At 38.2% G+C, this 23,617-nt stretch overlaps 3 protein-coding genes across 3 annotated transcripts in view; 2 read left to right on the plus strand and 1 right to left on the minus strand.

The window, feature by feature from the left end:
• Positions 1-1,039: 1,039 nt before the first annotated feature.
• On the plus strand, positions 1,040-10,648 carry LOC134752385 (uncharacterized). The gene is made up of 5 exons (XM_063688093.1): positions 1,040-1,172; positions 2,041-2,162; positions 3,870-3,993; positions 6,713-6,894; positions 7,804-10,648. The coding sequence occupies exons 2-5, from the start codon at positions 2,102-2,104 to the stop codon at positions 10,632-10,634; spliced, it is 3,198 nt and encodes a 1,065-aa protein (XP_063544163.1). The 5' UTR covers positions 1,040-1,172; positions 2,041-2,101; the 3' UTR covers positions 10,635-10,648.
• Positions 10,649-11,325: 677 nt separating this feature from the next.
• Positions 11,326-23,617, plus strand: part of LOC134752009 (uncharacterized) — a 62,532-nt gene continuing 50,240 nt past the window's right edge. The window contains exons 1-2 of the mRNA XM_063687563.1: positions 11,326-11,738; positions 13,089-13,263. Coding sequence (XP_063543633.1) covers positions 11,490-11,738; positions 13,089-13,263 — 424 coding nt within the window. The 5' untranslated portion in view covers positions 11,326-11,489. The remainder of the gene's footprint in view (positions 11,739-13,088; positions 13,264-23,617) is intronic.
• On the minus strand, positions 17,047-23,362 carry LOC134751974 (uncharacterized). The gene is made up of 5 exons (XM_063687498.1): positions 23,222-23,362; positions 22,661-22,742; positions 21,377-21,488; positions 19,756-19,898; positions 17,047-19,635 (listed from the first exon to the last, which is right to left on the minus strand). Exons 2-5 carry the CDS (start codon positions 22,731-22,733, stop codon positions 17,069-17,071), a joined length of 2,895 nt encoding a protein of 964 aa, XP_063543568.1. The 5' UTR covers positions 22,734-22,742; positions 23,222-23,362; the 3' UTR covers positions 17,047-17,068.

A 23,617-nucleotide genomic window follows, 5' to 3' on the forward strand; every position in this document is an offset into this window, starting at 1 on the left:
GCTATGACCCTGATACAGTTCATGGCATTTGCATGACTCTGAATTAGATGTAGCTTTCCGACACCTTTCCGGGCTTTTATTTATCCTTCCCAATTCCTTTGTTATTGCATTATCAACATTATACTGTGTTTCGTCACATTGTGAATGTAACGTACCATGGTCACTTGACTGGATCCTCTCATCGGTGATTAAGTTTGATGTCCGACCATTGTGTGCAAAATCTTCCAGAGTTTTGTGACTATCTGTATCTACTCTCTGAACTTTCATAGAATGAAGATGCCTTCTGATCGTTCTAGGATTGACATCAAATCGTTCCGCGTATCGCCGAGTAGGTACAGATCCATTAGCTACGAAATCGACAAGTATTTCTTTTCGCTGAATTTCGTTTAAAGCGGAAGGCCGATGATTGTTTTTCCGATGATCACAAATATTTCCTTCTTTCGCATATCGCTTTACCCATAGCGTAACTGTGTTTCGCTGAAAAAAATACTTTCATAATGGTCCTGTTTACTTTTTTATTTATTTTGGAAACGAAGGCTTACCGTCAAGACGAGAGCCCTAGAAATTGCACGGATACTATGACCCTGTTGATGCATTGTCACTATTCTTTGACGAATATCTTCTGCGATTGCGGGGGGCATTTTCAACTAAATAATAGTTATAAATTATAAACACTAATCTTGGGAAATAAATGGGATAGGGATTATCAAAATAAACACCATCGAATAAATTGACAGCTCGTGGAAGTATTCGGATATCTCATCAAAATTTGAACAAATTAGATAGAGTGAGATAGAGATCTTTATTTACATACCAGTATGTTTACATAATTATCATGCTTTTACAAATGTTATCGCGTGGAAATGCAAATAACTGATATTGTAGTATAATAAACACAGTGCAATCAGCAGTAAAATAATGCAGGAATCATAGTTATATATCAACAGTTGTGATTCTTAGGGAAATATCTGAACGCTCCGACGTCAATTTGCTTGACATTGACATGTAAGTTGTGCGTACTATTGCATTCTGTGGTTTTGCCGATTGTTGTAGACGAGTACAGTACGCATTTATTTTGTTTCGGTGTAAATAAAATCAGTGATTTAGTTTAAACACAATTAGATAATCAACTCAAAATACACGTTAGAAGTAGGGTTGTTCTTGTTTCAAAGGTAAGTTCAGTTGAGTTTTTTGATTAATTTTAACTATAGGTATTTGCATAATTTCTATAAACGGTTCCAATTTATGCGCGGTGTTCGAACGCGGTTTACGCGGTAAATCTATGAACTTAACAGACTTTTGAAAATGTATTGTAATACAGGCAGGTTTCTGTATCTTGAAAACTAGCTCCTATTTTGCACAAAAACGGTAGCCCTCATTTGATCTCTCATTTGATGAAGTTGTGGGTAGCCAATGCAACTGATTTTTTGTAGGTAAACATAGCTAGAATACTTTTTTAATTCACACATTAATAAACACCACCACGCAACTATCTCTTAATGACTTAAGGGGCCATAATTATTGGTAACTTAATTCTTAAATAGTTATTATGGAGTACTATCAACTATACTGAAATCAACCATATTATTATCATAGTATAAACAGGGCAAAGTATGTTATCTTCATACAAATGCACTGCGCGCGACTTGTATCTACGATCGCCGCACACTCAAACAAAATCGTGACCTGCGCACTGAGAAACGCGGGTCGAGATTTTGTTTGAGTTTGACCGTAGATACAAGTCGCGCGCGGTGCGTTGTATAAAGATAACACTTTGCTTGCTTTTGACGACCGGTCTGGCCTAGTGGGTAGTGACCCTGCCTGTGAAGCCGATGGTCTTGGGTTTGAATCCCGGTAAGGGCATTTATTTGTGTGATGAGCACACATTTATTCCTTTATTCCCTCTGTGTAAGAATGTCCTATAATATTTATTTATTTATTTATTTATATTTATTTGCCCTGTTTATACTATGTTATTATCTTCTAATAAACCTTATTTTAAGTGGTTTACTTATTAAACTTTTTTTTTCTTTTTTCCAGCACCCCAGTTACTTGTGTTATAATCTCACGAAACTGAAATAAGGCATGAGTGGATCAGTGTATGCGCTCAGCTGTAACTATCATGGATAAAAAAAAGATAAATAGAAGAGGAAAGCGACTAGGTAATTTATTCATTTTATTTTTTAGGGTTCCGTACCCAAAGGGTAAAAACGGGACCCTTTTACTAAGACTTCGCTGTCAGTCTGTCACCAGGCTGTATCTCATGAACCGTGATAGCTAGACGTTTGAAATTTTCGCAGATGATGTATTTCTGTTGCCGCTATAACAAATACTAAACAGAATAAAATGAATATTTAAGGGTTTATCCCATACAACAAACGTGATTTTTTTGCCGTTTTTTGCGTAATGGTACGGAACCCTTCGTGCTCGAGTCCGACTTGCACTTGGCCGGTTTTTTTTATATAGTTAACTCCTCCCTGGTATAGGCATAGACATACATATAGGACTCTCTTTATTTTTAAAAACTAATGACAAAGTTGCATTTTATCCACAAGAGTGGTAAAGTGACTTGACTGTAGTTTTGAGGTACCTCATGTGAAATGGGGTCATCCATTAATTACATCATGTTGTGACAAGGGGGAGGGGGAGTTATTCAAATTAATCAGTTTTGGGTTATAAAATTACTAATATTTCTTTTGTCAAATATATTTTGCCGATTTCATTGAAAAAGTGTGACGTCACACCAGGGGGGAGGGGTTTGCCAAATGTGACCAAGTGTGACAAGGAGGGGGGGAGAGGACAAAAAACCTCGAAATTCATGTGACGTAATTAATGGATGCACCCAATGTAGTGGTTCAATATTAGAATGTTTTGCTTGCTCGGCTATAGGTGTTAAACTATAGCTTTGCCCCCGTGTAAAACAATAATTATTTTTGCAACAAGAGAGGAAAGTTGGTTTTTCTTGCGAGTGTTTATTTTGAGTCCCGAGAAAGCGAAAGATTCTGTAATTGAATGACGAGCGAAGCAAGTGATTCTAAGTTAGAATCATGAGCGTAGCGAGGGACTCAAAAACACGAGATGTAAAATAACTTTGCTCTCGTGTTGCACACATAATTTTTCACCTCAGTAGTGAGAACATATTAAAGGTTAAAATGTATTTCAAATTACACAGAATTATACAGAAACAAAAAAAAATGTAATAAAAGTATGAAGTGGCAGTTCATGGCCTTCACTAAATTAAAAAGCTACTTTGTTTCACTCCCTGGAGTGAGGAAAGTCGCACTTTCCTCACAGGGAGTGACGACAGTAGGTTTGTTCGAGCTGCTGAGGTGATAATAACTATTTTTTTTTTTTTTTTATTTATCCAAAAACAATCTTAAAATACTATGTATAAATATTGGAAACAGCGAACGAAAACCGCGTACGGTTTATCTGCCGCCATTGTCGCTCGTTTACATTCCGGTTAGGTATCTATCTAAAATCTAAATTTAATATTAAGGAAATACTGGTAAGTTAAGCAATCAGCATTTACGAGTAGTTTGCCCGAGATGTTGATAAACAACTCGGGCGCGCACCTGTACTTGATAACAACATGTTTTTTAAAATTATTTTAGTCTTATGTGTGTTATTAAGTATATTTTGGTTAACATCATTAGGCCATGAATTTAGAGTATCGGGTAACAGAAATTGCCAGGTTCTTTTCCCATAGGTATTCTTGTAAGGCGGTAATACATACTTTGGTATATTGATATTTCTTAATTTTTGTGACCTAGATCTATTTTTAAGGTTAGGTAAGTTAGCGATTTCATCACATACTAGCATCATTTTAAACTTGTTTGTTTTCTATATTTCACAAACCATCTTTCCAGAATGCCCCATCCTGACAGCAGCGGCGACGCCCCTAGCCCCTCGCGTGGAGTGCTCCGCCTTCGGCTGCCGCAACTCTGAACGCGACCATCTCAGCTTCCATCCGCTGCCACAAGATCCTGACACGTAAGCTGTCAAAACTGTGTATTTAGTTATACTAATCACTTTATTGAAAACTAGTGCCTACGCCAATTCTTGGGATTAGTTGCCAAGCGGACCCCAGGCTCCCATGATATATATTCCTCGACCGTTATTCCCATTTACTTGGGGTCGGCCCTCCTTGTCCATCTTCTCCATTGCACGCGATTTTGTGCGGTGTCTTTATTGACGTTTGTTTCTTTGAGGTCTTTCTCGACCGTCGTCAACCAGGTGGAAGGGCGTCTTCCCCGTCCTCTTTGTATCGTCGGCAAGTTTAAAGCCAGCTTGACTATGTGGTCTTCAGGGCGTCTCTGTACGTGCCCATACCATCGGAGGCGTTTTTCTACCACTTTGTCAGCTATAGGTGCGACCTTAAAGCTTCCCCTTATGTAGCCATTGCGGACCCTATCCATTAGTGTGACACCTCCCGACCAACGCAACATACGCATCCCCAGGCCCAGGCTCCCATGAGCCGTGGCAAAATGCCGGGACAACGCGAGGAAGATGATGAATCACTTTATTGATGAGCTGGCTTACATAAAGTTTACAGTAATTGAAAGTACAAAGGCAAACTTGTTCTATAATTCTCTATCATTTTTGGAACATAAAAAAAAATCCGGCCAAGTGCGAGTCGGACTCGCGCACAAAGGGTTTCGAACCATTACGCTAAAAACGGCAAAAAGCGTTTGTAGTATTTGTTGTAGCGTCAACAGAAATACATCATCTGTAAAAATTTCAACTGTCTACGGACGGACGGACAGCGGAGTCTTAGTAATAGGGTCCCGTTTTTACCCTTTGGGTACAGAACCCTAAAAACATCTTTACAACAATAAAGTTAACTGACCGAAGCGTTAGCAAAGGTCTCTGTTTTGACTCGGTCAAATTGCTTTTGTTTGTCCGGATGTTCTCCTCTGCAGGTCGCAGTTCAACCGATTCTCGTAATATTTTTGTGAGAACAGGTTCAGTAGTATATTTACATTATTTAAGCTTGTTAAATTAAATCTTCTCAAGGCAAAGGTGGATTAGAGCCACAGAAATAAATATACAAGACGCAAATGCATCTACTTCGCGTGTCCGAAGTTCGGACCCCGACCAAGCGTCGAGGTTGACCGTCGCTCTTTACAGTCCACGCGCGTCAGTTGTTGAAGTTAATGTATTCCTTGCATTTTAATAAATTGATGATACAGAATATCATCACGAGGGAAGCCAGTGCTGTCAAGTTAAACCAGTTTGACAGCACTGGCTTCCCTCGAATGCGGCTGACCCTGTTGCAGCCGGACGCAGGGACCGGACAACCCTTTCCGCGATAAAACCCTTTCAATGGGTGACACTTAAACACGGCTAACACATTGAAAGACTTTCCCTTTTGAACTGCAAGCCCATTCATACCCTTACCTTTGACTAACCCTTACCGAAAAGCTAACCAAAAATAAGGCTAGCTCTTAATAAGGGTTACCCTTATCTTTAAGCGCTTTTTATAAAGGTTTCCCTTTGCGTGAAAGAGACAGGATTAGTATATATCTAAGGTAGTGTATGAAAAGGAAAGAAAATACGTGCCTAGTCAAAGAACGTCGCCGTCGCCGCCGACGATCGCTCGGATTCGAAGTAATGTGTGCTTTATGAACAAGGTAGACGACTTAAATTAGCACGCTTATATGCTAAAAGGGAAGCCCTTTATAAGGCTAACCCTTATAAGCAATATGCAAGGTGTTGGTGAGCGGATGATAAGGGTTTTGTAAGGGTATTTGGGCTACCGATTACTCAAATGTGGTAGCTTTATATAAGGGTTTTTAAAACCAAAACAAAGGGTTTTGTCTGGCAAAGGGTATGGTGAGTTAAGCCTTATGCAATACCCTTATAAAACCCCGGTAAGGGATAGCGGGCAGGTCCCTGGCCGGACGTCCGTGAAAACTTAAAAAATGCTTCGTTGCATGATAATTCACTGCAACGGCCCAAAAATTGCGAGCACCCAAAGGCAAGAACATATTTCCTATAACATCCAGCGTATATATTAAATCTGTGGTTAGAGTAGGCGTAGCTTTATTTGACGTTTATAAGCGCATTGTAATGTGCGTACTTGAATAATAAACTGTCTTTTATCTTGTGAAGCTTATTGCGATTTCTACAGCTCAGAAATCGTAAATCGTGGCGAGAAATCGTAAGGCAAGCAACTTCTTTGCCTGATGTCAGCAGTTGACCACGACAATCTGCAAATAGTACAACGACAAAGAAGAAGACAGCTCACAGAGCCACTATTAGTAATTTTTGTCTTCTTCTTCGTTGTTCCCTCATGACTGAGGATCGTGACCAACAACTATATCCCTCCATTTAACGCGATCAAGGGCTATGTGGGTTGCCCTCTGCATGCTTGTCTAATGGAATCCGACCATCTCGCAGGGGCTCTTCCTCTAGCGCGCTTGCCTTCAACTTGCCCCAGTAAGATGTTACGTTCGAGGCTGTGGTGTGGCGATCGCATTATGTGCCCAAAGAATCTGAGAGCCCTCTCCTGGCAGATTGTTGATAGTCGTTTGGTGATTTTTAGTTCTCTCAGAATGGACTCACTTGTTCTCATTGCGGTCCATGGGATTCTTAGCATCTTTCTCCAACGCCACATCTCGAAAGCATCGATTTTGCTCTTGTCTAAGCTTTGTAAGTAATTTTTGTAGCCACATTTAAATTTTTTCATCGTTTACTCCTTTAATTTAAGGTGCAGTCAATGGCTCAAGCTTATCAACAGACAAGACCTCACCGACAAGCCTGGCTCCGGACAAGATGCCATGGTGTGCTCCATACATTTCCTACCTGAACAAATTGTCAACGGAGTATTGGTTCCTAACGCTCTACCGTCGTTGCAACTGCCTAAAACGAAACATCAGTTTGTACTAGACGGTATGTATTAACAACAAAATTACATACAATACATTACTCTTTATTGCACACCTCACATAGTTTACAATAAACGCACAGAAACATAAACAAACATAATTGGATAGAGGTAACAACAGGCGGTCTTATTAAAAGCCGATCTCGTCCAGACAACCTTTGGGTGTCGGAGACAATAGAATATAATATACGGTAGTTGGCAAAGAAACAAAAAATAATAATATGAAAAGTCGACCTAAATATAACCAAACAACACAAAACTTTAATATAGATAAGAATACTTAGATACGTATAACCACAAACATACATAGACATACATACATAAAAAATAAAAATTATATATTAAATAAAGAAACAACAGTGTCAATAATAAAAACTAAGGAAGGGAAAGATAGTATTCCTTAAGGGAAGGGTGTTTTCATACTTATACGCTGGAACCTAAATAAATAAAAAATAAAATAAATAAATATTATAGGACATTCTTACACAGATTGACTAAGACCCACGGTAAGCCCAAGGAGGCTTGTGTTATGGGTACTCAGACAACGATATATATAATATATAAATACTTAAATACATAGAAAACACCCATGACTCATGAAATGGTTGCTCGGATCGTCTAAAACACTGAGCAGATTCAGAGCAATTTTAACTCCAGCTGTGGAATGAGCTCCCTGCTCTTGGAGCACAAAAAATACAAAAATACAAAACAAAAACCGTACAGGTTTACAAAGAGTATTTTTAATATTCCTGGATTTACTAGCGTCCATGGCTCCTTTTTAGGTTCTTTCGGTACTTCGGAGTATTGATCTATTTTCTCTAAGTACCTAAGTTTCTTCTCCAGTATTTTTATATTGTCACCATTTTTTTTTTTACTTTGATTTATTTATTGACGACATTTTATTCGCATTACAGGTTCTGCAGACTTGTCGTCAGTACCACTGAAAACTGAAGATGATATCGAGATCGAAATCAAATTTGAACCAGAGGCTCCTCCAGTCTGCACCTTTGTCGAGAAAACACAACCATCACCGGACCAGGCTGAAATTAAAAGTAAACCAAACATACAAGTGTTTCATCATACAACACAAACAGGAAACAGTACAGGCCAAATGTCAGTTCAACCACAAGTCAACACAGCACCAATTCTATTTTCAAAATTAACTAATCAGACTCCAGGATTTATCATACTACCTCAACATACTCCAATACTTGTACCAATTAACGTAACACAAGTACCATTTAACGTAAAACAAGCATTATTAAACGCAACACAAACATCAGTTAACGCAACACAAAAATCATTGAACGCAACACAAACATCAGTGAACGCAACACAAACATCAGGGAACGCAACACAAACATCAGGGAACGCAACACAAACATCAGTGAACGCAACACAAATACTATTCAACGCAGCACAGATACCATCCAACCCATTACAAATATTAAACCCAACGCAAATATCATTTAATCCAACACAAATATCACTGAATGCAAAAAAAGTACCAATCAAAACACAAGTGCCATATCAAGAAAATAGACTAAAAATTATTAAAATACACAACAAACCAGAGTTGCCAGAACCAACTTATTTAGACCACCAAGTCAATATTGGAACTCAGACTGATATCAGAGAAGCATTCTACAGAAAAGCAACGTATTCCGCTGTAGAACATATTGATATGCCACCTACTAAAGATAATCAACTAGCAGATATAAATAACAGATCAATCGCTTCTCAAACTACTCCAGAATTAGTAGAAGTATTTATTGAAGATGTTAAACAGAAGCTTGGAAAAGAATTAGATGAAGCCAATAAGAAGTTACATGGAGCTGAAAACCCAACTATGGAGAAGACACAGTTTCTAAAAGGATGCGATAAGTACTTAGATGAGAAGATAGCTAATTTCGTTAAATCTCATGCTTATCTGTCAAATAAGTTTGTTGGAAATAAGTACCCAATGGATTTTAAGATGTTTGCACTCAAATTGTATTTATGGAATCCTAAATCTTATAAATTCGTTGAGAATTTCTTCGATTTGCCGTCTAAAGATGTTATAAAACGGTTCAGAATGCCGGTGAGAAGTGGAGTCAACCACAGCCTAATGGAGGCTCTGAAAGTTAAAATAGATCAAATGCCGATATTGGGTAGACAGTGTGTTGTGTGTTTTGATGTTGTCCAGCTAAAAAAGAATCTATATTATGATGTGGGACTTGATTATTTGTGTGGACTGGAAGAAATAGATGGCGTTGTTGGAGAGAAGCAAGCGGAGCATGCTGTTTTAATTGCAGTTCGAGGACTTTACACTAGATGGAAACAACCTGTTTCCTTCGCTTTGGTGGCTGAGAAACGAAGTCATCCAGAGATACAAGCATGGCTGCATAAAACCATAGAGTATCTATTCGATATGGGTTTAAATGTAAAGGCACTAATAACGAGCTTAGATGAGGAATTTCTAGAATTTCCCAAAGAGCCTTATTTTAAACTAAAAGAAAGAAAAATTTATAACATAATTGACTTTCCAGATCTTTTAAAAACTGCTAGAGATGAATTAATAGAAAATGATTTCCATAAAGATAGCTCTGTCGTTAAATGGGAGCATGTTCTAAATGTCTACGATTCTGATAAGACACAGGAATTGAAAGTACTGTCAAATTTGACAGAAAAACACGTGAGACATGACGAAGCGTCAAAAGATGATGTTAAATTGGCGACGCAACTTTTTAGTAGCGATTTAGCTGCTGCTATGCATTTTTATGTAGTCGCTCGCTTGCAAAATAAAGAAACTAAAGCTACAGTTCAATTTATGAACAATATGAAGGAATTATACGAAATCTTGTATTCAAAAAGTTTATCAAACGCTTATAGAGCAACGACTGCACAAAATAAATTCTTAAAGGAAATTGTAGAGTATTTCAACACAATACAAATAGTAGACAAGCATGGAAATGTTATTGAAAGTAAATTTGTCACTGGACTGAAATTTACAGTCAAATCTATCAAGTCTTTGGCAGCAGATTTAAAGAAATCTAATGTAAATTATTTACTAACAAAAAATCTTAGTAAGGATTTTATGCAAGACTATTTCAAAGATGTCAAACGTGTATCTGAGCTACCAACTCCTATTGCATTTACTAGAGGATTCAGGAAACTATTTTTGAGTAATATTTTGAATAACACAAAAAAAACTGCGACTGGAGATGATATGATGGGAACTTTAGTAAAAATATCTGAATATGTAAAATCAGATATGGATAAAAAAGAGGAAACAGATGAAGCTACATGTTTAAGTATAGGTATCAATGACTATAAGATTCGCTGGCCTTCAAATGAGTACATAGCTGGATATATTCTACGCAAATGTCTTGAAAATCATACATGTGAGAAAGCTGTTAAAAATATATGTGATTATTACAATTTTGAGAAACAAAGCTATGATGTATTGTTAAAAACATTTCAGTTTTATAATAATAAAAATGTTGATAAATTATGTAATATTCGGCCTCCGGTACAATTGCTTGAATTCGTTAATTTAATGGAAAAGAGATTTAACGAATATTACTATAGTGTGGATAAAAATAATATGAATTTTGGTTGGAATTTGTATTCTATTATAGAGAAAGATTCCTTTAAAATGCCATGTGAATGTTTTCCTAATAAGTTTTTGAGAATATTGTATATTCGACTTAAGATATTCAGTAGTGTTAAGGAGTATAAAAGGATTAACAAAACTAAATTATGAATGCTTTGTTTAAATAAAATGATTTTGTATCATACATAGTTTTATTTAACTTGGAAGTTCTGATAGAAATCGAATAAAGTAGGTAGGTCCCCACTCGGACTAAATTCGTTTGGGTAGTTCAATGATTCAAAATTACCCGAATACAGGTTACTGTATTTATCTAGGTAAATGAAAATATGATGATGATTGATAAAAACTGCCCTATGTCCTTCCTCAGACCTCAAACTATCTCCATACCTCAAACTCACCTAAATTGGTTGAACAGACACAGACAGACAAAATACATTCGCATTTATATAAGTAGTAGTAAGGATTATGAAACGAAGTGATTAATAACTAATAAGTGAAAATAAGTAATAACTATAATTATTAATTCATTATTATCACTAAGGCCCTATTAACACGAGAGCTTAAAAAGCGTCGCGTGTGTGACGCACACATAAGTAAGAACGAGAAAGAGATATCGCTTTCTCGCTCTTACTAATGAGTGCGTCGCACACGCAACGCTTTTTAAGCTCTCGTGCGAATGGGGCCTAAATACTTATTGCATTCAAACTTTATTAACCCTATCACGGAACTTTTTACAACGTTGCCGTGCAAAACAAAATCCTGCAAAATCCGTTTATTAAATAACTTTGATCACAAAACGTCCTATAACTTAAAAAAATTGCATCAATTCTAAACCTTATTATGTATGATTTAAAGTAGTTTTGTCCTCATTCTCAATCAGTACTTAAGCCTTTTTAGAATCATGCGTTACGAATCCCAGCCGCGCGCCGTCAGTGCCCGGCCCGCCATCTTGGCGTCAACGCGTTTCTCGTTATTCTCGTTAATATAACCAGTTATTTAACGAAAATGAGTGACTCCGGTAGACGCGGGAAGAATATGATTTGGGAATACTTTGATAAAGTGGACGATGAAAATAAGGATGCAGAGTGTAAACTGTGCCATAACATATTTAATTATAAGTCAACTTCGCATAACCTCAAAAATCATTTGAGGCATAAGCATAACGATATATATATGAGTATTCCGGTGCCTGAGACACCGGGGAAGATTATAAAAATGAGGAAGAACAGGTCCTCTGTATGGGAATATTTTGAGGTAAGGTATTTTCCATATTAAGTACATTTTCTAACAAGTTCACGTTTTAAAGTTAATTGAGGAAATAAAGAAACTATATGAAGCCGGTTGTCGTTGGTCGTTGCGTTCCGTTTTCAAACACACGCATACTGATAAGGACGCAACCGCAACAGGTTTTCGCCCGAGTTGTTTTCAATTATCTCGTCTTGACACGATGGAGGTAAACAACACATAATATGCGCTTCTGTTGGAAAGTACCTAAACCGGAAACTACCGCGTAAAACGAAAATCGTAATTACTTTATCTGCCGCTTCTGTATGATCTATGTCGCTCGAATAGGCAAGAGCGATAGAGAGGTATATAACGAAATGTATATTTTTGTTTCTCGCAAATCGCGATAGGTCCTCAGGTGATTTAGGTATACTTCTTGTGGCTCCTCTATACGATGGGCCATCATACTGGCCCACTAAGATGGGCCAGCGTGTAGAGAGAGTAGTGGTGTTGGGTGGCTTATGGCGCGGCGGGATGGCCGCAGTGTCGGTGGTGCGAACGCATCTACACGCTGCCCATTCCATAGTGCGTGCTCTCAACCATCGCATGTCTATCTCACTCGTCCAGCGTATCCATAACTTCGCATGGCCATCTCGCTGGTCCAGCGCTGGGCCATCGTGTAGAGGACGTGTAGAGGAGCCATTGGGATATGATATGACATAGGTAATATTGCAGAATGTAGTAAGTATTCCTATTTTATGTATTGTTTAATTAATTTTTATTTTGCCTGATTATACATCACTATTAATATCAAAGAGATAGATAATCTTGAAACGTTGATCAGTTTCTCATTGTATTTTCATCATGTATTTTTTATTCATGGTCACATTTTTTATTTTTTCTACGAAATGACCATAATAATGTAGTCTACCTAATGGTGAGCTGCTACCGTAGCCTATTGAGGACTGCTGCAATGCCCTCATTGGTACAGGGGTACCCTTCTCTAATAGGTATACTGTACGTACTGGCTTTCCGTCACAGAATGGTCAAACTTCAAGTGCAATAAGGCCCTTTTTCTGAAATTCCAACTGAAATTCTGATAGAAAGGTTCTTATTGTCCATGAAGCGTGGACCCTTTTCTCTGTGGAAATCCGCATATATTCCGTTCCGTCACTGGTCTGTTTACGTTATATTATACTATAATCGGACTACGATAACTCTGCATAGCATTTGCAATGAAAAGTGTGGCTGTGTCACCATATTTCAAATGTCTATGAAAATATTACGTTTATAGTGCCACTGCCTCACTTTGTTAATTGTTCTGTTCAAGTTGGTGCAAAGTAAGCTTAGTTAGAGACTACTACTAGATGAAATCCACAGGTGTTTGACAGTGAGAAGAAAGTCGCGAGCTGCAACGAGTGCCAGAGGACCATCTCGTACAAGACCACCACGGCCAACCTCAAGACGCATCTCCGGCGGGTCCATGAGCAGCTGTACGCTGAGATGGAGGGATTGGAGGGGGAGGAGAAAGAAGTGTTCCTTGACGAAGATGGGGGTGAGTAGCTAGCCTATACCAGCACATCTCGTACAAGACCACCACGGCGAAACTCAAGACGCATCTCCGACGGGTGCACGAGCAGCTGTACGCTGAAATGGAGGGGGAGGAGAAAGTAGAGTTCCTTGACGAAGATGGGGGTGAGTAGCTAGCCTATACCAGCACATCTCGTACAAGACCACCACGGCCAACCTCAAGACGCACCTCCGTCGCGTACACGAGCAGCTCCATGCTGAGATGGAGGGGGAGGAGAAAGAAGTGTTTCTTGAGAAAGATGGGGTAAGAAGTTCATACATGGACGTTTCATAAACCTATAAGTTTGCAGGTGTAAAACGTTTTTTATCTACACAGTACCTATTGGCGGAATTGGCGGCCCTACATAAAATAGCTAACCTTATAAGTTACATTTTGTCAACATAAACAAGAGAAAAGTAGGGTTTTTAAAAAGCTGAAGAGTGACTTACGTTACCACTTACCTTCAACAACTGAAAAACGCACGGAAAATATACGTTGAAATGTAACACAACACCACTATTTTGATTTTTAACAAGCAGAAACGTGTGCGAACGATGCTATTAAGCTTAGAATAAATTTAAAAGTGGCTAAATTACTGCCTTGGGTGAGACTTGAACTCACCCCCTAGACCCATGGGTCAGCCGCATTCGAGGGAAGCCAGTGCTGTCAAACTGGTTTAACTTGGCAGATATAATTAATACAAATTTATTTGTTATAAACTCTTAAAATGCAAGCGAAGCAATACCCATATAGCGGGAAGATTAGATTTGCTGACTATATTCTGTGCTATGGATGAGGTTTTGGTGGCTCAGTTGGCAGAGCGCTGGAGTATCGATCCAGAGGCCGTGAGTTCAAGTCTCACCCAAGGCAGTCATTTATCCACTTATAAATTTACCACTATTTTGATTAAGTAATAATAGCTGTCATTTTAAATCTATTATGTAAATGTAAATACAAAAATATAACAAAACTTAGTAACGCATCTAAACATTCACTTGATCTATGCTACATGTATTGAAATCAGTGCCCTCTATACAAATCTTGCGGAACTGTTAAGCAAAATTACTAAATTACTGCTAAGCTGCTAGTAATTAGAAAATTTTATATTATTGTTTACTTGTCTTTATTTATACCCTTAAATGATATCGAAATCATAAAACATAGTAATTTAACGTAACGTGCATGCATTCGGTTTATAACCTTAAAAATGGGGTTTCAAAACGTTTTACTTGAATAACGGTAAAAACGGTGGTTATATTATTAACTTTATTATAGTTGATATTCGTTGATTAATAATAACGACAAAACTTATATAGTTTGTCAAAGGACTGTCTCAGTTCAAACATAGACAGATATAATGATTCTATCTTTGTCTTACACTAGTACTATCACCCAAAAAAAGGATGAGTATATATAGTTTTTTTGGTTCTTATTTACTGCCAATTTGGTTTGACCATGAAAAAAGGAAAAAACTAGGTCCCGTACCTCAAAAGGAAAAAGCGGAACCCTTATAGGATGACTTTGTTGTCCGTCCGTCTGCCTTTCTGTCAAGACTCTTTATCTCGGGAACGCGTGGACGTACAGAGTTGAAATTAAAACAATATCAACTCACCGACACGGAACCCTCGGTGGGCGAGTCCGAATCGCATTTGTCCGGTTTTTTTTCTACAAATTTATGTTTACGTTCTACAGGATGGGTAACCTGTAGGTACAATCACTTATTACAGTTATTACAAAATGTTCATTCACTGTAATGCATTGGATAACTGCATCGGAAGATTTGGAAGACAAACATTGCTACGTGAGTGTTTTCACGATTCCCACTTACGATCAGTCACGCCATATTTAAAATTCGAATCTAAACCACTCTTATTTCATATCTTATTTCTTGAACAATAAAGTTACAAATCGAATGGCTAATTAACTTGTTTACATCGTACCAATATTCTAGAAAAGATTATGCAATGCCAGCGAGCATTCGAATTTGAACTTTATTAGTTTGTAATACGGTTATGTTTTAATATTTTCCTTTTATGTAAATACGTTGTGTCGTGTAAATAGTTGTAAGTAGAGAGCTGTTTTGAAAGGCGAGCTGGCAACGTCGCTGTTTATATTGATCATTCTAAATTTGGACTGAACTGAACCAGTCGCTGTCGCTTAGATAAATTCACTACCAAAAGGTTTCATGTGTTTTATATTCTGTAGCGCTTATAGGTCTTTATTCTTAATAAAAAACCGGCCAAGTGCGAGTCGGACTCACGCACGAAGGGTTCCGTACCATTACGGAAAAAAACAGCAAAAAAATCACGTTTGTTGTATGGGAGCCCCATTTAAATATTTATATTATTCTGTTTTTAGTATTTGATGTTAAGTATAGCGGCAACAGAAATACATCATCTGTGAAATTTTCAACTGTCTAGCTGTCACGGTTCATGGGATACAGCCATTTACCTACATCTATGGATACCTACAGCCTGGTGACAGACAGACGGACAGCGGAGTCTTAGTAATAGGGTCCCGTTTTTACCCTTTGGGTACGGAACCCTAAAAACGAGTTTCAGGTCTTGAAACTAATAACCTTAGGCAATTTAGCGCCATTTTATATCTAGTGACCACAACTACCACAAGTGTACCTACTATCTACTAAATGTGAATTATTTAATGGTTGACCTAAGTCAATTTTATTGTGCGTACGATTTGACTCATCAGCAAGATACAAAATGGCTACTTTGGCCAGCATGCTCTCCTCTGACCATGATATGGAAGAACTGAAGGCACTTTTTTTCTTTCTGAGAACTCAAAATCTCGAGTTTTTCGATCTCTCTACGAATATGGCCCTAGTCTGGCGTCAGGCCAAGCTAACTCTGCAGCGATTTTGATAGCACATACTGTGCAAGTGTTGTTTTAAACGTCAAACTTATGAAATTATGACGTAGTATTTGACTATAAGTGGTTGGGTAGTTTAATGGTTTATTTACTGTAGAAAAACTCGTGATTCTGAGTAGAAAAAAAAAACAATCAGCAAAATAGGTATGTACCTACTTAAACTTGCGACTTCTCGAGAAGAAAAGTCGGAACAATTGCTATCCGAGCTGAAACGAAGGCTTTCGCTCGGTCAATTTGACATAATTTAGGGAAAAGGATCAAACTCACAAAAACTTGTCATTAATTCTTTTAAAGTTATGGCTTCAGTCCACTGGAACCATTTCGCCAGTATAAAAAAATGAGTGGACGGTGATTTCATTAGCTCTTGTAAAGCGAATAGCTGGACTTTAATACAATTAGCACGTGGACTACCGGCCGTTGACTCCAAAATGGTTGTTAAACACGTTTCAAGATTAATTATCCATTCACTGCACACTACCACATTAGTTTACTGTATAATAAGCTATCGATATTACACTTAACAATATTAATGAGCAAAAAACAAAGGAATTAATCACGAGGCGCAACTCGAATCCAATCCAAAAACTTGTCAACGAAGTTCTATCTGTCAAAAAAATACGTCATTTCATTTATTTCAATGCCAGATATTTATAGTTGGTCAAGCAAAGCTTGTCAGTAAATAAGAACAAAAAAACTACACTCGTCCCCTTCTTCTGGGCGCTAGCACCAGTGCAAGACAAGGACAGTATGACTCTGCGTCTACGCCCGAAATGAGACAAGACAAGACAAACTATAGTTAATGGATCCTTTTTGCTAAACTGGTATTGTGTCCAATCAATTAGGATCCTTAGGAAGTTAGGAATATAAAAAAAAAACAGTAAATAAGTGCATTACGTAGTTTAATTTATTTACTCTTCTTAGTAATTTGTTTCCTCTGCAAATGTCTTGGTTTGCGGGGATTCTTACTATACTTATTATGTTCTCGAATAGAATGTTCAATCTTTATCCTTATGAACAAAATCTTCATAAACTTCAAAGGAAAACATTCACACGGAAATTCGAAAGTATCTTCTTCCATAAATTGATATGTATTCCAAGCGAAGTTCATCGGATCTTTGTCCTCTTTGGTGAAATATTCGCAGTATTTCTGATCCATTAAGTCTACAAAATCTACCAGATAACCAGGAGGTTTGAGAAGATGGATACTATTTACGTTTTCTGCATTATACTTTCGAAAATTTTCAAGTAGCGTCTCTGCATTTTCTTCAACAGGGATATCATAATGTGTGCTCAGTTTTTCTATAAATTTCTCACAAGGATGCTTCTCTAGACACTTCCAAATTAAAAATCCTGTTATATATTCAGTTGACGGCCATTGTATTTTAATATCACTGACTCCAGCACCTAATATTCGTTTCAATCGATCACCTTCGAGTTCATTATCTTTCTTTTCAGTGTCTGTTTTCATGTATTCGCTTATTTTGTATAACGTTGATTTCAAGTCTTCGCTGTCACCATCTTTGTGTACTAAATTTACTAGAAATAGGCGACGGAAGGAACGAGCAAACATAATGGCTGTTGGTTTCTCACAACAGTTCCCTCCTAGGCGGCGACATTCATCGAAATACAATTCCAAGCAGTCCTTGCTTAAAACCTTCGTGTGAAGGTACTGAAGGTTTTCCTTCTTTAACTCTTCTAATAGAGAAAATGCTGATTTTATATTTACTTTAAGTCCATTAACGAATTGAGCTTCAATTGCATTCCCACGCTTATCTTTCACATTTAAGTCTTGAAGATATTCTAAAGCATCAGACAATATTTTATTCTGATGATCCGTTCCTTTATAAGCATTTGCCAGAGACTTTGAAGCTAATATGTCGAAAATACTGCTCATTTTGGCTATAAATTCCACTGTATCTTTTATGTTCTGGTTAGCCATGTTAGAAATAACATGCAAATTCATCGCAGCGGCGACACTATTGCTAAATATTTGAATTGCCAAATTGATATCATTTATTGCATCTCCAGAGGGTCTTACATGTTCATCCGTGATTTTAGGCATTAGACTTAAGTCATGATCGCTGTCTTTGTCATAAACCTTTAGTATATGACTCCATTTAGCAACTTTTGAACCTATGTGGAAGTTATTTTTCATGAGCGCGTCTCTAGCACTCTTAAAGAGGTACCTCACGTCATAAAAGTGGTAGATTTTTCTCTCATCCATTTCGAAGTAGTGTTTACCGCCTGGTAAAGAAACATCCATGAAGTCATTCTCGTAATCGACTACTAGAACTTTGATGTCCAGTCCTATATCAAACATTATTCCCATGACTTTGTGCATCCATTCCTTCAGCTCCGGATACCGACGCTTCTCCGTCATGAATGAGAATGAAACAGGCTGCGTCCACTTCGAATATAAACCTCTAATCATCAGCACAGCGGCATATTCAGCCGGCTCAGGCCCTAAAACTTGATCGATCTCTTGCATCCCACATAAATAGTCATTGTTCACTTCGTACCAAAGATTCTTGCTAACTCTCATCACATCAAAGCATAAAGCACACAACTTCTCTTTCTCTGACATCTTGCTCACTTTTACTTTCAAGTATTCTATCAGATTTGGATTAGTTCCAGTTCTGGCCGGCATTTGTAATCGTTTCAGCGTGGTCTTGGATGGTAAATTGAAGATCTTCTCAACAAATTTGTAAGATTCTGTATTGCTTAGACACAAATTCAGAGCAAACACTTTAAAATCATTTGCGTATCGGTTCCCTTTACATTTTTCTTGTATATGTGAGTGAGTCTTTACAATATGAGCGATCTTCTCGTTTAGATAGCTGTCGCAACATTGCATGAATCTACTCTTGTCCATTGCAGCGTTGGTCAACAGTTTAGTCTTTCTGTTCGCTTCTCTGATTTCTGCCTTCATCTTCTTCTTTATTGGGTCTGTGAAGTACGCTAGAAGAGGTGTCGTGGTTTGCGTTTGAGCTACTTTGGTTGTCTTTTGTTCATTGATTCCTTGCGCTAGATTTATCCGTTCGGCACCAGTAATACAAGCAACGCTTAGGTACATTTTTTTACGAGAAAGTGTTTGAGTTGCTGTAGTGCATACGCCGGGCTCCGATTTTATAGCTTTTACATCGATAGGATCTTTGTTTCTACATTGGGTTTCTATGTGTAAAGGTTCTATGATTAGCTCTTCTTTTATCTTGATTAAGTTTTCGTTTTTTGGTTCCGCGCAAGCTAGAGGATCATTGTCTCGCCATTGGGTTTCTATGTCTAAAGGTCCTTCTATATATGGTTCATCTTTGATTATTACGTCTGTAGTTGGTTCTTCTGGTTCTATTTTGATGTGTATTGTTGTTTCAATTGTTTGTTCTGTGTTGGGTTGTGTGTCTAAGCGGGGTTGTTTGCTGGTTTGTATGTTTGTATCTTCTTGTTTCCTTTTTAGTTGAGACGTTGCCGTTGGGTCTGTGAGTACGGATTGTGATTAATATGAATGGAAAATATTAAAAACAGTAAAATAAGAACTACATCTTTTCTTCTCTGTCGGTTTATCTAAGTCAGACAGAGATATGGAGATATACTTACGCTTGTCGATCGTGGGCAGTGCGTCCCTCCTCAACGCTCTCTTGGCGGTGTACTGATTAGGGGAGAAGTGGTCTGAACAGACCCGGTCGACAGATGTCGGTTCCATGTCGGGACGGTTGATCAGACGTAGCCATTTGGAGCGCCTGCGACAGTCACCAATTTTAAAATATGTTATCACTACATAAAACAAAGTCGCTTCCTGCGGTCTGTCTGTCCCTATGTATGCTTAGATCTTTAAAACTACGCAACGGATTTTGATGCGGTCTTCACCTATCAATAGAGTAATTCTTGAGGAAGGTATTAGTATAATTTGTAAATGTTTTGTGTAACCCGTGCGAAGCCGGGGCGGGTCGCTAGTGGTCTATAATAAAAGGTAATTCAAGGATTTACTGTTTAGATAGAGTGATTTAAGAGGAAGGTTTATATGTATAATACATCAGCATTCCTGAAGAAAGGCCAGGTCAAGAGCACCCTAAACCGGCGAGCGTATATGAGGAATGTTATGAAGGTGAAGGAAGCGAAAGAGGTATGTCAGGATCATAGCAAGTGGAAATCCGTGGTCTCTGCCTAACCCCTCCGGGAAATAGGCGTGATTATATGTATGTACAGCATTGCACCCGTTCGAAGCCGGGGCGGGTCGTAAAGAACTGAAATAAAGTGACAAAGGCAGCTTGTGCTAGCCAGTAACTTAGATTACATTACCAAAAGCCTCCCAAACTCCTTTAGACTGACCAGAGGAGCAATTATAGGTATAAATAAATAAAAAATCCAAAAAAAAAAGAAGGAAAGAAAACGAAGGAAGGAAAGGAGGAAAGGAAAGGAAAAGGAAGGAAAGGGAGGATATACAGGGTGGCTAAGAAATAAGTGCATTCCCGTTGCCAGGGAGGTTTTTGAATTATACTGAGCAACTTTTACTATGGGACCAACCACGAAATCTCAAAATAAAATTTACCCTCCCATAGAAAATGGACCAGCCAAAATGTATGAAACAACTAAATCTTTTTTCGCGATTTCGGGGTTGGTCCCATAGTAAAATTTGCTCAGTATAATTCCCAAAACCTCCCTGGCAACGGGAATGCACTTATTTTTTAGCAACCATGTATAATTGATATAAGTCGGCAAAACATTGAGAGCGACTCCCGTAACTCCCGTTATCCGTATCCCGCAGGGCGCGTCAAGGTCAGGCTCCGGCTCAAGGTCATCATGTACCTTCAGCCTCCGTCGATATTTGCGAACTGCGCAATATGTATGACAATGACACACATGAGCCAATTCCAGTTTTAGCTATTCGATCTGAAACTGATATCATATCGGAAACAGATCGAATAACTAAAACTCTTTTGGGCTAGGCACAACACAAACTATTCTATAGATACATTAAGGTAGTATACATATTTCGGGCACCTTGTCCGTGTCGATATTTAATACCTTGACTGTACCTACTTGTGATAGTTGTGATTGTGATATCTAGATATAAAACCAACTCAATTCCTACCGCGAACATCCGATTCCGAAATTGTGAGATTGACATTTGACGCCAATTTTTTTTCTGATCAACTTGTCAATTTGATCATCCCGTCTGGGCTGGCCTTTATTTTGTAGATGAAAGTCAATTACCCACCATAATGGCGCCTTGGGGAACTCGTAATACACCTTCCCGGGCTGCCCTTGTTCGGTGTTGCCACATTCAGGCACACAGCATTGGATTTTTGGCGGCCCGCTCCAGTACGCATCTGTTAGGGACAAATGGACAATACAATAGTCATATTTACGTTTTGAATTTTAACACTTATTGCGAGCAAAGGAAAAACCTACTATAATCCTTTGTTTTTTATATCCTGGTTACTACAGTCTGGCAAAAAAGAGTAGAAATTAAAAAGTGGCAACACTGTAGTGTCGGCCCGTTTTTTTAGATTGATTTGAAAGGGACGACAGTACAGTGTTGCCACTTTTTAATTTCTACTTTTTTTGCCAGACTAAATTGACAATGTAATTGCCAGGATTGCCCCAATTTATTGACCGATCTATCATTTGAGTACGAAATTGGCACAAAAGCAGAATGTTTGAGTAGTAAATTACCCAATCGAACCGGGAGGGTTCCGCAACTCGACGACTGCGGCGTCTATTCTGCGGGACAGGGGTGGGGGGTAAGGCTAGACTAGACCTGCCAGCCCAATGGGGTTGGCCGGTCGAAATAATTAGCAGATGGCGCCAGCATAGCTTGCCCTGTCAATCCCTAGAATTGTGTCAAATTTTTGTTTTTTTAACGCCCTGGATGCCAGCCCTTTAAGCCAAATCTCATAGAAAAAGGGGCAAGCTATGATGGCATCATCTCTGCAAACCTTTGACAGTTGCTAACCCCATTCCCAAAGAAATCCTATCAGACATTTCATGTTGATGTCAGAAATTTTGGTTGGCCATTTGTCAGGAATGCAGCCACGTCAGAAAATCTTAGGAATTTCAGAAAACCAGAAAATGTCAGAAATTTTAATGAATCACTAGATTTTTTTATAATGTACTTTTTTATTCGCCTTCGCGCCGCTTGCCGCGACGTCGCTCTAGGGGAAATTTTACAATTAACCAATTTTTAAATTAAAAAAAAAATCCCTGCTGTAACCCTAGTTTTGTAGGACCTCGGATAGATCTCCCGGAGGACCACCAGTTGAAATTTGAAGTTTACAATTACATTAGAAACTGCGTGAACTCGATATAACGTAAGTAAATATCCAAAGGGCCCTCCACACTCGTGCGCGAATCGCGGCGCAAAGCCGCGTAGTCTGGAGCGGGCTCAATGTAACCCGTGGAGGCTACTGAGATGTTTTGCCCAATTTGCCCTGTATGTAATCGAACCTTTAAAAACACAAACAGTATAATAAAGCTTAATACATATATAACTATAACTCACCGGCTGTAGAAGTGTTTCTATTGGTCTTTTTTACAGAGCTGGAACCGCTGGTACCGGCTTCAGGTTGAAACATCTTCTAATCCTGTTTACAATAATACCTAATAAGTTTTTTGTTACGCCTAGAAAATGTCAACAAAATGAACAAAATGAGAAATTATTACAAGATGGTCAGAAGATAAGATAATTTAGCTGTGTGGCCTGTGCGTTTTGTTTGACATAAATACCCATGTCAACTGCCCAACTTTGCCTTCAGACTTATAAAAAGCGTATAAAATTTGGCCTCGGATCAGATGTAGTCCATAATTGTTTGCCATCGTATTTTCACGGAAACGCACGAACACGAACATGTTATGCTATTTCAGTCTGTCTCAGTACAAAAAGCAAATACGAGCGTTTTCGAGATAATACATGCCAAACAATTATGTACTACATCGGTAATTCTGTACCTATAAGTAAGCTATAAGTAGATTTTCTCAGTGACAACCCTCACTTTTGAAAATGGTACAAAAACTAGCACAATTTAATAAAACACTTAAATGCATTAAACACAACTATACATACCTTTCCGAATATCTCTTTAATTAAACCAAACTACTATAAATTGACTAAAATATCCTTTAAAATCTTTTAAAAACATAATGACGCCACAGAACGCTCACTTTTTACCACGCGGAGGGTAAAACTGAACGAAGAACGACCTTCGTCTATGTGTGAGAACGACAGACATCACAACACTGAAACAAAATGTCACTTTATTTATAAAACTAGTATTGAAATACGCCGTTTTATCATTAAACAACTGGCTACCGAGCTAAGGGTGAAGTAACACAATTAAAAGAAGACCTTATGACGCAGGCACAAGGTTTATATTTGATTGCTGTACGGTCCACACACATGGAAGGAATTCAAAATGGCTGCCGCTCCCGGCGCAGAGCAACGTCACTTCATAGCAGTGGC

Source organism: Cydia strobilella, chromosome 24, assembly GCF_947568885.1.
Source record: "Cydia strobilella chromosome 24, ilCydStro3.1, whole genome shotgun sequence".
Lineage (NCBI taxonomy): Eukaryota > Metazoa > Arthropoda > Insecta > Lepidoptera > Tortricidae > Cydia > Cydia strobilella.